This window comes from Schistocerca gregaria, chromosome 6 (assembly GCF_023897955.1).
Source record: "Schistocerca gregaria isolate iqSchGreg1 chromosome 6, iqSchGreg1.2, whole genome shotgun sequence".
In the NCBI taxonomy this organism is placed as follows: domain Eukaryota; kingdom Metazoa; phylum Arthropoda; class Insecta; order Orthoptera; family Acrididae; genus Schistocerca; species Schistocerca gregaria.
The window spans coordinates 523,884,405-523,899,589 of record NC_064925.1 but is presented as its reverse complement, the minus strand read 5'-3'; the positions used below and the strand labels follow the sequence as shown (position 1 = coordinate 523,899,589).

Genomic DNA, 15,185 nt, shown 5'->3' with positions numbered 1-15,185 from the left:
CAACTTTCTCTAGTCCTGTTCTCACGAGTGACTAGAATCAGGAAGTACTATGGTGTTCACCTGTAATTAGTCATACAACTTCCCTCACTCACTGTATTGTGCAATCTTTGTGTTGGACAATGACTGTATTGTGCAATCTTTGTGTTGGACAACAAATTTATAGAAGCATTGTTGAGGATTCATTCGCAGCAATCTAAGGTGTGCTGTTAATTTCCTGCCTAACTATTCTCTCAGAAATTGCAATGTATTCGGAGGAATAAGTGGTGAGATATTTGTGACAAGCAAGAATATAAATGTTAGGAAAAGGATAGATTACTACTTAGCATAAAGGTGACACATTGAGTTGTAGATGCGCACAACAAAAAGACTGTTACCCATTAAGCTTTTAGTCAAAGCCTTCTTCAGATAAGAAACCACACATATTCGTACAAGTAAGCTGTCGGAGGTGGTGGTCATTTGTGCTTGAGGTGTGCTTCTTGGGTGAGTGGGGGGGGGGGGGGGGGGGTTTCCTGAAGAAAGCATTGGCCAAGAGGTAAATGTGTAACAGTCTTTTCATTGTGCCTGTCTGCAACTCATTGTGTTGCCTTCACGGTGAGAAGCAAATCTCCGCTTTTCCTAATGTTGTTCATATTCCAAACTGGAGTCTCCATTCTTTGAAGGATATAAATGTTCCTGCAGTTTGTTTCACTCAGTACTTTTTTATTTTTTAGTCAGACTGAAGTCATGAAAATTGAAGAATTCGTTACTGAGGGGTTTCGCTTTTATTATGTAAATAACATTGAATATTGCAAAACATACTTCTTTTACATGAAGAATAAAGTCCCAGAATGTGTTACAAAAATGAAGATGAAAGAAATATTAGTATGCAGCAGGATACATACACACTTCAACTCTGCAACTTCACGTGTCTACCAACATGACCACAGTGATCACATACAATTCTGAGCATTATTGCTGTTCGTCTTAACATCTCCTAAAAACTTTTACAATCAGTGTGTCATTAACTAACATTTAATTATAATAAATCACACCTAGAGTAATGTTAAATGTTTTTTTTATTCCAGTCTTTGATCAAAATAGTTCAATGAGTCATAGTTGCAAAATACTAATGCGAATTATTTTCAGACAAATGGAAAAACTAGTAGAAGCCGACCCAGGGGAAGATTAATTTGGATTCCGTAGAAATATTGGAACACGTGAGGCAATACTGACCCTACGACCTATTGTAGAAGCTTGATTGAGAAAGGCAAACCTATGTTTCTAGCATTTGTAGACTTGGAGAAAACTTTTGACAATGTTGACTGGAATACTCTCTTTCAAATTCTGAAGGTGGCAAGGGTGAAATACAGGGAGAGAAAGGCTATTTACAGTTTGTATAGAAACCAAATGGCAGTTATAAGAGTTGAGGGGCATGAGGGGGAAGCAGTGGTTGAGAAGGGAGTGAAACAGGGTTGTAGCCTCTCCCCGATGTTATTCAATCTGTATATTGAGCAAGCAGTGAAGGAAACAAAAGAAAAATTCTGAGTAGGTATTAAAATCCATGGAGAAGAAATAAAAACTTTGAGCTTTGCCGATGACATTGTAATTCTTTCAGAGACAGCAGAGGACCTGGAAAAGCAGCTGAACGGAATGGACAGTGTCTTGAAATGAAGATATAATATGAACATGAGTTTTGCTATTTGGGGAGCAAAATAACTGATGATGGTCGAAGTAGAGAGGATATAAAATGTAGACTGTCAATGGGAAGGAAAGCGTTTCTGAAGAAAAGAAATTTGTTAACATCGAGTGTAGATTTAAGTGTCAGGAAGTCGTTTCTGAAAGTATTTGTATGGAGTGTAGCCATGTATGGAAGTGAAACATGGACGATAAATAGTTTAGACAAGAAGAGAATAGAAACTTTCGAAATGTGGTGCTACAGTAGAATGCTGAAGACTAGAAGGGTAGATCACATAACTAATGAGGAGGTGTTGAATAGGATTGGAGAGAAGAGAAGTGTGTGGCACAACTTGACTAGAAGAGAAGGGATCGGCTGGTAGGACATGTTCTGAGGCATCAAGGGATCATCAATTTAGTATTTGAGGGCAGTGTAGAGGGTAAAAATCGTAGAGGGAGACCAAGAGATGAATACACCAAGCAGATTCAGAAGGATGTAGGTTGCAGTAGATACTGGGAGATGAAGAAGCTTGCACAGGATATAGTAGCATGGAGAGCTGCATCAAACCAGTCTCAGGACTGAAGACCACAACAGCAACAACACAATCACAATATAAAGTCCTCCAACGATGACCGGTTTCAATCAGTAATGACCATTTTCAGATCTGTTCTACACCATGTCCTAGTGTGATAAAGCCATAATGTCATCGACAAAACATATAAATACACTCAGCAAAGAATATGGTACATTTATATGTTTTGATTGTGCCATTACTTCCTTATCACATTAGGACATGGTGTAGAACAGATCTGAAGATGGTCATTACTGACTGATATCGGTCATCGTCAAAGGACTTTATATTGTGTATATTGTGATCAAGGACTGGAATTAAAAAACATTGGACTGTACCTGAATCACTGTTTGTATTCACGACTATGTCGCAGCTGGTGAACCTAGAGTGATGTGTTTATGACAGATCTTCATTGCTCTGCCATGAAAAGGTATACTGTCATAACACACGTTATAAGACAGAAACAACTAAACATAGTGAATCCAATATGGTATTTCGAAAGTAGCAAATGAGGGACACCACGTGTTTGGTTTCCACTGTCAGCCGAACGCCAGCAGCACGCCAAGCATTCCCTAATTTTAGCGGTAGCGTTCTCGCTTCCCGGGTTCGATTCCCGGCAGGGTCAGGAATTTTCTCTGCCTTGTGATGGCTGGGTATTGTGTGTTGTCCTTAGGTTAGTTAGGTTTAAGTAGTTCTAAGTTCTAGGGGACTGATGACCATAGATGTTAAGTCCCATAGTGCTCAGAGCCATTTGAACCCTAATTTTAGTCACTCGTCCACCGGCTTACCCCCTTCCTTGTTCCCAGTCCAGTAGTACACATGCCTTTTATCCCGTCATCACACCAAAATAGTCCTTTGTCCTTCTCTGCTTCTGTCCAATCCCATCCTTCCCCCTATTACCACCTAGCAGTCCTATTGTGTCTCCACCATGTCATTCCAAATTCCATGCCCATGGACAGCACTAGAATCTTCCTTCACCTCTGTCCTGTTATCCGTTCCACACATCTTCTGTATCCACACTATCCAACCCACTTAGATAGATACTCATGTCAGACGCAGTCACAGTCAGGCGTTAGTGCCTAGAGGTGACAGTGGTGGTGGTGGTGGTGGTGGTGGTGGTGGTGGTGGTGGTGAAGAAGAAGGGTTTCACCCTAAAGCTAAATGAGGAGAAGTGTTGTACTGGATTATGTAGGCAAGGGAGAAAAGGCTCTACATTTGTATAAAGAGATAGATTCATCAGGACAAGATGAACCTTTCCACAAATGATTCCTCAAAGGATTTGTGGAATCTGCATATACATACAAACTCAGCAACCCACTGTATCTTGCCTGGTGAAGGTACCTTTTTGCATGGTGGAGGTACCTTTTACACTTCTTGTTATTTTCTTTCCTGTTCCTCTCACAAAAAGCAATCGAAAAATAGCTGTTTATGTGCATCCATACAATCCTTAATTTCTTTTGTTTTATTTTCTTGGTCCTTACCCTATATTCGTTGGTAGTAGTAGAATCATTCTGCAGTCAGCATCAGATGTCGTTTCTCTAAATTTTCTCTGTAGTGTTCCACAAAAAGAATGTCGTCTTCCCTCCTGGGATTGCCTTTAGAGTTCATGAAATGTCTCCCTGATATTTGTGTGTTGATCAACCTCCTGGGATTCCGTTTGGACTTCATTAAACATCTCCCTAATATTCGCAAATTGATCAAACCTACCTGTAACAAATGTAACAGCCCACCAGCCCTCGTCTGAGTTGCTTTGATGTCTTCCTTTAATCTTACCTGGTGTGGATCTCGGACAATCGAAAAGTACTTGAGAATGGGTCGCAGTAGTGTTCTGTAGTCTCCTGTACAGATGAACAACCCTTTCCGAAAATTCACCCAATTAACTTAAACTCAACTATCTGCTTTTCCTATTATTGTCCTTAACCTGCTCGTTCCATTTCACATCGCTTTGCAATGTTACACTTACATATTTAATTGACGTGTCTGTGTAAAGCAGCACACTACTAAAGCTGTATTTAAACATAAAGGGGTTATTTTCATACTCATCTGCATTTACTTTCTACATTTAGAGGAAGCTGCCACTCATTGCGCCAACTATAAATTTTGTATAAGTCATCTTGTATCCTACAGTCACTCGACGACAACGTATAGCAACTTCATCGGCAAATAGCTGGCTGCAGATTGCTGCTCATGCTGTTCATCAGATCATTTATGTATACTGAGAAAAAAGAGTGGGCCTGTTACGCTTTCCTGTGGCACTCCTGACAATACCCTTGTCTCTGATGAACACACGCTGCGAGGACAACATACCGGGTTATATTACTTAAGAAGTCTTTGAGCCTCTTGGATATCTGGGAACCTTTTCTGTATGCTTGTACCTATGTTAACCGTCTTCAGTTGGGCACCATTTCAAATGCTTTTGGAAATGTAGGAATATGAAATCCACATGTTACCATTCATTCATGATTTGCACGGCATCATGCGAGAAAAGGGCAAGCTGCAGTGTAATTACTGAAGCATTCAGTCTACATTCTGGATTCACATCTGTCTTTCACACGTTACCAGGTACCAGGATGTGCTTCAGAGTGTAACACTTACATAGGCTGTGACTACTTCATGTCATCATTGACTGAATTATAACTTTGCTTTCTGGTTTCATTGAGTTCTTTCTAGAACATTTGTGATTCCCTGTTTCATATGCATTCCTCACATTAGTAATATACATTTGAGAAAGTAAATACAAATTGTTTTTCAGCCAAACCAAAAGTTCAGGAAGTTATGTAATGAAAGTTTCAAGCGCAGTTTGTTACATCTTTTTGTTACAAGTAAATTTGTTCTCCGCATTAAGGATGGTATGGGTGTAATGTGCAGTTCACTGAAAATATTTTAATTTTACACTTTACTTAAAATCACAAAGAAAATGTTAATAAACAGTATACAAAAGGGACAAAAACTGAACTATTGATGATTTCTTCGTTCTTTCAGTTTCTGAGTCGGAGATGATGCTGAGTAAGAGGAGGAGATCTTCAAGAGATGGAAAATGATTGCTGGAGTTTGACAGTGACACAGATACGGACTGACATTAAATCTGTGGCTGTAAAACAGTTACTTTTGAAGGATATTTGCTTTTTAGTGGCAGAAAAATTTGCATGAATGGATTTTATAATATCAAAAACAGCATCTTGTACCAATTGCCTTATACCTTGTGTGTTAAATTTTTTAAAGGAAGTGCATTACTTACAAAGAATTATTCGTGTTACGGACTATTGCTTGAAATGAGCTAATTCTTGTTAAACTTGTGAAAAGAAAATAGCTTTGAAAAAGTTATTAAGAACACTATTTTTATCCAATGGTATCTTCATCCAAATGTTTTCATATAAATGTATAGTCTTGTACGCAGTTAACAGCAGTGACTGTTCCATACATTAATGCCATGTTGACAGTTGTAATCGGCCAGTGTGCTACATGAATTAGTTATTTTTTCCCTTCCTTTCAAATTATTTTTTGGTTCATTGTAATTCAGAGGACTCTAAAAAGTAATCACAATATTAATTCAAGATGAAGTTAAAGTGCTTAAGATTTTTAAAATGTTTTTAATATACCAATAGCATTGCTTCTTTGAGAAGTGTGACCTTTGTCAAAATGGCAAAAATTAATTTGCTTTGCAGATTTTGTATTCAGGTTATGTACAGATTTTTTTGCAGAACTGTAAAATAATTTTAGATGTTCATCTGCATTAACTTTTAGTCCTGAGGTTGTGCCAATATGTGCAGCGTTACCATTTTAAGAGTTCTTTAATATTCATGTTTTTATGAAGTTGATTTTGGGATGAACTGTAATTACAAATTTCGTTTTTGAAATTGTTTCTTGACGTTTCGATGTGTAGAACTAACTTTTGCCCCCTCCCCCTCCCCCTAAAAGATGGGACATGTTTTTCACATGGACAGATTTGGTATGTTTTCTTGCTTCTTTAGTTTCTTTTCTTCTTCAGTTCTGTAACTTCAGCATGTTTTGACTTTTTTCTTTCTACATGTTGATTCTGTATTGTGCAGTGGTGAGGGTACAGTTTTCTCCTAGTTTACCACTTTATTTGATGACCATCATTGTTTTTTCTTTGGAATGCTGTTTCTGATATTTTTAATCCTACCTAAATTTAAAGTCAGTGCTGATAAGTAATCAAAGAAGGAATCTACAGGTATATAGCTTCTTACATTAGTTCCTCTTAAAATAAAAAATTGTGGTAGTTTTATGAGTGCAGACCTTCAATTTTACATTATGAAAATGCATATCACCTGACAGATTTTATTCCGCTTTCTTCGGTTTCTTTTATTTTCTTAACATTTATACTATTAGTAATAGAGTTAGTGGCTTGTGTTATTATGGTGGGGATATGATTATTTTGGCCAGTACAACATTCACAAACTTTAAATAAAACTAAATAGATATATATATATTACATACATATATATTGTATACATGTGAACTGATGCTAAAAAAGGAGATATTTTCTCTGAATATATATATGCAAGATGTTAAATAGTTTTCCGCAGAGTAATGTTTGTGCGGTGACATTTTGCTTTTGTGATAAGACTTTTGTACTGTAAAATGCGTACACATGTTGTATAATATATACAAGCATACATAAATCCACACATACAGATAATTTTATTTACTTTGACATTTGTTGTTGATATGGCTGTTAGGAAGTTTTGCAAGCAATTAACTTATAGAATGTATGTTGGTATGTTTGAGTGTATTTGCGCATTAAAATATATGTATATGGATGAAGCTATTTGTATATTCGGCTGTAAAAATTGTGTATTTTAATTATTTTTAGCGATCTTATCTCTTCTATTTGTGGTGTTTTTCATTTATTCAGATATTGTCTGCTTGAATATACTTTTCAAATTATTTTGGACAGTGAAAACTTTTTGCTGTTGCTTTTAAAATGGCGAGGCATGTTTTAAGGGTATATTGAACAAATGGAAACAATATAATATTTTTATGTACACCTTGTTTGAGCAATGCAAAGTAAGTAACTGATTGCTGAATTTGTAAATGTCATGAGCACATAGCCCATGATCTGCTTCAGAGCAGTTTACAAGTCTTCTAGTTTCATACCTTTTATATGAGTCTTTGTGTGTTGTGAGCTGTGTAGGTGCATGAAGGAACTTGGAGACTTTCTGGGTTTGAGCTAGGATAGCTGACAAAGGATTAATATTGTTAGTGTGAGAGAGAGAGAGAGAGAGAGAGAGAGAGAGAGAGAGAGAGAGAGAGAGAGAGAGAGAGCATATGTAGCTGTAAATCAAGAGTGAATGAAATTGTAATTGAATTTCTACACACCTTAGTGTGGGGACAAATTCCTGTCTCACTTTTACATGAATGTGCTTTAAATCAGCTTGGTAGCATATTGGGAAAGAAAACAATATTTTTCAGCAGCTATCCTTGTTCTTTGCCCAGAACTTCCATTGTATATTTAATTTTAGAAGGAAAAAACAGTCTGATTTAATCTGTTTTATTTGTCTAGTTGATTTGACGTGCAATCTACTTAGAGTATGTTATTGTTCTTGATACTTTCATGCTATCTGTACAAAGCTATCTGTATTTATTTGTAAAGAAAGTTACTGGCAAATTTAGTTTTGTTGTTCTTGTGATCGTGATTGTTTTGTTGATGCTGTGATTATAATATCTGATGACTTTGATTGTACAGTTTGTTGTTACATATTTTGTAGTAGTCATCAGTTGATGGAAGCACCCTTCAATCCTCACTTGTGGACCACAGTGTGTAACAAATGTATGTTGTTATATTTACATTTCTATGGAGGAAAAATAAATTGTGATACATAGTTAACACATGTAAATTAGTTACTTGTCTTGCGTTCGGAACAAGGGATTCACTATTCATCACTGTTCTGTCTCAGTGAATTCATCCCACTTGTTTGTTGGACATTTTTATGAGTGTTGAGAGTTATAAATAATATATATAATATATATGAGAACTGTACAAAGAAAATAAAATTTGCGATAAGTAACAGACACCTGTAAATAACGGAAGTTTTCTATGAAAAAGAAGCGAACTTTACATATGTAATTAGTGACTTGTGCGGTTTATAAATTTTATTATTAATATATATTATTATGAAAAATACAATGATAAATATCTGAGTAAATTCATAAAAAAACTAGCCAACTTTACATGTTTTATTATATTTCTTTGGATAAAATTAGTATAGTCATTAAATGCCCACCTCAGAGTTGTGATAGATTTTTCAAACTACATCTGTTTGAGTATTTGTATATTTTGAGAAACATACATTTATGTGATGGATACATCTCATGACCCTTATTTCCAAGAAATATTGGGGATGGGTGCATTTTTAATTTTTGGTCTTCTGTGTGTCCTTGGAGTAATTGCTGCATGTGTGTTATTTTTTTGTTTCAGAAACTTTTAAGTCATTGTTCTGTTGCTGTCATTTCAGTTGTCATAACACTGTATATCTCTATATATATATATTATATATATAGTCTTGTGAAATAATATGTACATAATGTTGTAAATAATTAAGTGAAGCTAGTTTCAAAAGATAAAAGCAAAAATTATGTATATTGTACAGAGAGAAAGTGCTCTATAGGTTTATTTGTATTTTAGTACATACGAACATTGTCATTATTACTCTTGTAGCGTGGAGTCCAAAAGAAATAATTTAAACTATAAAAAATACAAAAGATGGTGGCGATTGTTGTACCTCATTGTAGCTTATAGTTCTCTGTTAATAGAAAGATGAAATTGTGTTATTCCTATGTAGTGTCCTTAATTTTCATGATTGCATATGAACAGAACCTCTTTGAATTATCACGGCAAATACGGGATAGTTCAGTTATATTCTGCAATTTCTGGTAATTCGACTGATCATAGAGGGAAAAGTAGTAGAATATGGCATAAGAAGGTGTGACAAGGCAGGAGAGGAGGAATTTGAAAGAGAAGCTTAACCACACATTCTAGAAATGCAAATCAAGTATTTTCTGATATCATTGTGCATGTAGAACAGGAAAATGTAGGATGATGGGTGAATTCTAAAGTCAAAATTTTGAGCACTGTTAGAGTTGATAATTGAAATTTATATGTGCTATGGGAAAATTTTGGATCGAAGGCAAAAATAATTGTGTGGTAGATGGTAAACTATAGACATGGACATAAAAAATGTTTGAGCTTACACTCTTCATCAGAACATTCACATGCTTATTGTTCTTCTCTGACACCTTATATTGACTGGGCTTATGAATAAGTAATTTAATGGCTTTAGAGGCGCATTTCGTTTTTGTCACAAAACCAAATGATACAGAAACAGTCACTTGTTTAAGATATTTAAATAATTTAAAATTGTCAGGAAGACACCATCAGCCTCTCGCCTATATCTTAACATTAAATTAGCAAGGTTTTTATTAGACTTCAGATTCTGGGCTGTAACTTCTTTGATGTCACATAGAATTTTTGAAAAATGGTTGGTTTTTACATATAAGGCATGGTAGTTTTATTGTAATGTCTTTATCATTTTTTTCCCGAAATAGTTATCTCAGTACTGTATAACCAATATACTCTGCTATAGAGGCTACTAAAATAAGAAAGAAAGAGCACTATTGCTCAGGTGAAATCAATTCATCATCAGTAATACATACAGCCATTGTGCTAGCACATCCTCAAACCACACTGCAGCAATCCGCAATACAAAAATTAATCATAGTGTACTCAGATTTTATTAATGTGGTATCTCATTGAGTGGGCAAATTATGAAGATAACTCAGTGTAAGTTAAATTTTATTTTATATTGAGGAAGCCAGAAAATAATAAATTACTTCCAATAATTAAAAGCTAAAAAGTAAGATGTATCCACATCGGAGATCACAAGTACTATATACGGCTTGGTGTGCGCACTAAGTGGTCCCACAACTTTAAGAAGATAAAACACACTGACAGTTACAGTGTTCACTAGCACAATAAAGAGTGTTTCGCAAAGCTAGGATGTTAACACTTGGATGTAGATTATGATGCCTAAGTTAATGAAAATTGCAGATTCAACATTTGACTCCATTTACAAAACTTTAATTGCAACTGTTCCAAAGTACCTTGAAGCATAAAATGAGTTTATTTTCACAACAAAAGAAAGTGAGGCTCTCATACCCAGTTTGTTGACCAGTCTGTTTCTGTTGTGTTGCACATGTCGTATAGGATGTTACACAATCCATATTGTTGCTTTGACAGTAACTTCCTATTCAACATTTAAAAGAACACCACCTATTGATTTGTTGTAGCCTTCAAACCAAACATTGGTGTGATGCTTCCTTTGCAAGCCACAGTCTCTCTCAATAATTACTGCAACGTACATCGGTTTGAACTTTTTTACAGTATCCATTTACTAGTCACGTTCTACAGTTTTTACCACTCATACTTCCTTCCAATACTAAATTGATGATTACTTGATGTTTCAGTATGTGTACTGTCAACTGATCCCTTCTTTCAGTCAAGTTATGCTATAAAGTCTTTTATTCCCATTCTATTTAGTTCATCCTCATTAAATTAAGTGACCTACTCGTCTAATTTTCAGCACTGTTTTTTGACACCATATTTCAAGACCTATTTTTTCTCTCCTGAGCTGCTTCCACCATGGGCAGTTGTTTTACTGCCCCAGCAACAAAACTCATCTCCTATTTTTAACATCTTATTTCCAAATACACTGAAGTGCCAAAGAAACTGGTATAATAAAGTGCATTGAAATACAGAGATATGTAAATAGGCAGAATAAGGCACTTCGTTCAGCAATGCTTATACAAGACAGCAAGTGAATGGTGCACTGCTCCAATGGCAGGTTATGAAGATTTAAGTGAGTTTGAACGTGGTGTCATAGTTAGCACGAGTGACGGGACTCGGCATTTCCAAGGTAGTGATGAAGTGAGGATTTTCCCGTATGACCTTGTTACAAATGTACCGTGAATATCATGAATCCGGTAAAACATCAAAGCTGTGGGCGGAAAATGTCCTGCAAGAATGGGACCAACAATGTCGGAAGGGAATCATTCAATGTGACAGAAGTGCAACCCTTCTGCAAGTTGCTACAGATTTCAATGCTGGGCCATCGCCAAGTGTCAGGATGTGAAACGTCATTGGTATGGGCTTTTGGAGCCGAAGGACCGCTCATACACCCTTGATGACTGCGTAATACAAAGCCTTACAGCTCCTGTCAGCACTGACATTGGGCTGTTGATAACTGGAAACATGTTGCCTGATCGTCCAAGTCTCATTTGATGTGTATGGGTATGGAGACAACCTCACGAATCCATTGGACCTTGCATATCAGCAGGGGACTGTTCAAGCTGGTGGAGGCTCTTTAATGGTGTGGGGCATGTGCAGTTGGAGTGGTATGAGACTCACTCTTGACAGGTGACACATCCGTAAGTGTCCTAACTGATCAGGACGTCTATTCATGTCCATTGTGCTTTCCGACAGACTTGGACACTTCCAGCAGGACAATGCAACTCCCCACGTATCCAGAATTGCTACAGAGTGGCTCCAGGAACATTCTTCTGAGTTTAAACATTTCCGCACCAGACATGCTGTTCAGAAGAGAGCTCCAACCCTTTGTACTCATGGATTTATGGAAGCCGTGCAAGATTCATGGTGTCAATTCCCTCCAGCACTACTTCAAACAGTAGTAGAGTCCATGCCACTTTGTGTTGCGACACTTCTGCATGCTCATGGGGACCCTACATGATATAAGACAGGTGCACCAGTTTTATCTCTTCAGTGTATAATTACCTCGGCATCACCAGATTTAACTCGACTACTTTTCATTACCCTTGTTTTGATTTTGTTGAGGTTCATCTGATATCCTTCTGTCAAGCCTGTCCATTCCAGTCAACTGCTCTTCCAAGTCCTTTGCTGTCTCTGACAGAATTACATTGTAAGTGGCAGAAATCAAAGTTTATTTCTTCTTCCTGAACTTTAATCCCATTTCCATATTCTTTGATTCCCTGTAATGCTCACTCACTGTACAGACTGAATGATATCTGGGATGGGCTACGATCCTGTTCTCCCCCATCTTAACCAGTCATATCATTTCCATCCTCTCTTGCAACAACTGTCTGGTTACTGTACAAGTTGTAAATAACTTTTTGCTCCTTGTACTTTACCTCTGCTACCTTCATAAGTTCTAAGAGTGTATTCTAATCAACATTGTCAAAAGCTTTTTCTAAGTATACAAATGCTCTAGTTGTAGGTTTGCCATTCCTTAACCTATCTTCCAAGAGAATTTGTTGGGTCATTATTGTGTCGCATTTATCCAGAACCCAAACTAACCGTCCTGAGGCCGTCTTATACTTGCTTCTTCATTGTTCCGTAAATAATTTGTGTCGAAATTTTGCAACCATGATTTGTTATACTGAGGGTTTGTTGATATTCACAGTTGCTTTCTTTGGAATTATTACATTCTTCTTGAAATCTGGGGGCATTTTACCTATCTCGTACGTATACAGCCACATACATACTCCGCAATCCACCATACGGTGCGTGGCAGAGGGTACCTCGTACCACAACTAGCATCATCTCTCCCTGTTCCACTCCCAAACAGAACGAGGCAAAAATGACTGCCTATATGCCTCTGTAAGAGCCCTAATCTCTCTTATCTTATCTTTTTTGTCTTTCCACAAAACGTAAGCTGGGGGCAGTAAAATTGTACTGCAGTCAGCCTCAAATGCTGGTTCTCTAAATTTCCTCAGTAGCGATTCACGAAAAGAATGCCTCCTTTCCTCTGGAGACTCCCACCCGAGTTCCTGAAGCATTTCCGTAACACTCGTGTGATGATCAAACCTACCAGTAACAAATCTAGCAGCCCGCCTCTGAATTGCTTCTATGTCCTTCCTCAATCCGACCTGATAGGGATCCCAAACGCTCAAGCAGTACTCAAGAATAGGTCGTATTAGTGTTTTATAAGTGGTCTCCTGTACATGTGAACCACATCTTCCCAAAATTCTACCAATGAACCGAAGACGACTATCCGCCTTCCCCACAACTGCCATTACATGCTTGTCTCTCTTCATATCGCTCTGCAGTGTTACGCCCAAATATTTAATTGACGTGACTGTGTCAAGTGCTACACTACTAATGGAGTATTCAGACATTACAGGATTCTTTTTCCTATTCATCTGCATTAATTTACATTTATCTAAGAGTTAGCTGCCATTCTTTACACCAATCACAAATCCTGTCCAAGTCATCTTGTATCCTCCTACAATCACTCAACGACACCCTCCCGTACACCACAGCATAATCAGCAAACAACCGCACATTGTTATCCACCCTATCCAAAAGATCATTTATGTAGATAGAAAACAACAGTGGACCTACCACACTTCCCAGGGGCACTCCTGATGATACCCTCACCTCCGATGAACACTCACCATCGAGGACAATGTACTGGGTTCTATTACTTAAGAAGTCTTTCAGCCACTCACATACTTGGGAACAAATCCCATATGCTCATACCTTAGGAGTCTGCAGTGGGGCACCCAGTCAAATGCTTTCTGGAAGTCAAGGAATATGGCATCCGTCTGATACCCTTCATCCATGGTTCGCAAAATATGTGAAAAAAGGGCGAGTTGCGTTTCGCAGGAGCGATGCTTTCTAAAGCTGTGCTGATGCATGGACAGCAACTTCTCTGTCTCGAGGAAATTCATTATATTCGAACTGAGAATATGTTTGAGAATCCTGCAACAAACCGATACTAAGGATATTGGTCTGTAATTTTGAGGATCCATCCTTCTACCCCTCTCATATACAGGCATCACCTGCGCTTTTTTCCAGTCGCTCGGGACTTTACGTTGTGCAAGAGATTTGCGATAAATGCAAGCTAAGTAAGGAGCCAATTAAGTAGAGTACTCTCTGTAAAACCAAATTGGAATATGATCAGGACCTGGCGATTTATTTATTTTCAACCCATTCAGCTGCTTCACAACCCCAGGGATGTCTATCACTATATCCTCCATACGGGAATCTGTATGAGACTCAAACGGCGGTATGTTTGTACGATCCTCCTGCGTGAAAGATTTCACAAATGCTAAATTTAAAATTTCAGCTTTCGTTTTGCTGTCTTCCGTTGCCAGGCCAGACTGATCAGTGAGTGAATGGATAGAAGCCTTCGACCCGCTTACCGATTTTACGTAAGACCATCAGTTCCTTGGGTTTTCAGCAAGATCTTTTGCTAAGGTATGATGGTGGTAGCACTCTTTTTACAGTAGCATGAATCTCTACTAACTTTTGCCTGTCCTCATTCTCCCGATCTTTCTTGTACCGCGAGTGCAACTGCCTTTGCTTTCTGAGCATTCTCCGAATTGTGCTGTTCAACCACAGTGGGTCTTTTTCATCCATAACCCACTTTTTCGGCACATACTTGTCCAATGCATGATTTACAATGTGTTTAAAATTTGCCCATAATTCTTCCACGTCCATCGTACTGGAAGTAAATGAAGTCGATTCATTTACCAAGTGGGATGCTAACAACTGCTTTTCTGCTCTCTCTAGTAAGAATACTTTCCTAGCCTTCTTGACCGTCTTTTTAACTTTCGTAACCATAGTCGTAATGACAACATCATGATCACTAATCCCTGTATCAACACTGACACCATCAATGAGGTCTGGTCTGTTTGTGGCTACCAGATCTAAAATATTTCCATTACACGTTGGCTGTTGATTTAGCTGCTCAAGACAGTTTTTGGATAATGTGTTCAAAAGTAATTCACACGACAGCTTGTCTGTACCACCTGTAATGAATCCATAGACATCCCAGTCTATTCATAAAAATTTATGTTTGGCATTTGAAAATCCAAAAGTTAAAAACGTTTTCTGTCTAATATCCTGTGTACAATATATCTACTTAAAAAGAGATTTATATGTACAAATAAATAAATACTAGG

General features: G+C 37.5%; 1 protein-coding gene across 2 annotated transcripts in view; it reads left to right on the top strand.

The window, feature by feature from the left end:
• The window catches only part of LOC126278523 (nascent polypeptide-associated complex subunit alpha, muscle-specific form-like), a 60,367-nt gene extending 51,344 nt beyond the window's left edge, over positions 1-9,023 (top strand). For both annotated transcript variants that reach the window (XM_049978691.1, XM_049978690.1), the window contains exon 10: positions 5,208-9,023. In XM_049978691.1, the coding sequence (XP_049834648.1) occupies positions 5,208-5,266 (59 nt within the window). In that variant the 3' untranslated portion in view covers positions 5,267-9,023. The remainder of the gene's footprint in view (positions 1-5,207) is intronic.
• Positions 9,024-15,185: the final 6,162 nt, after the last annotated feature.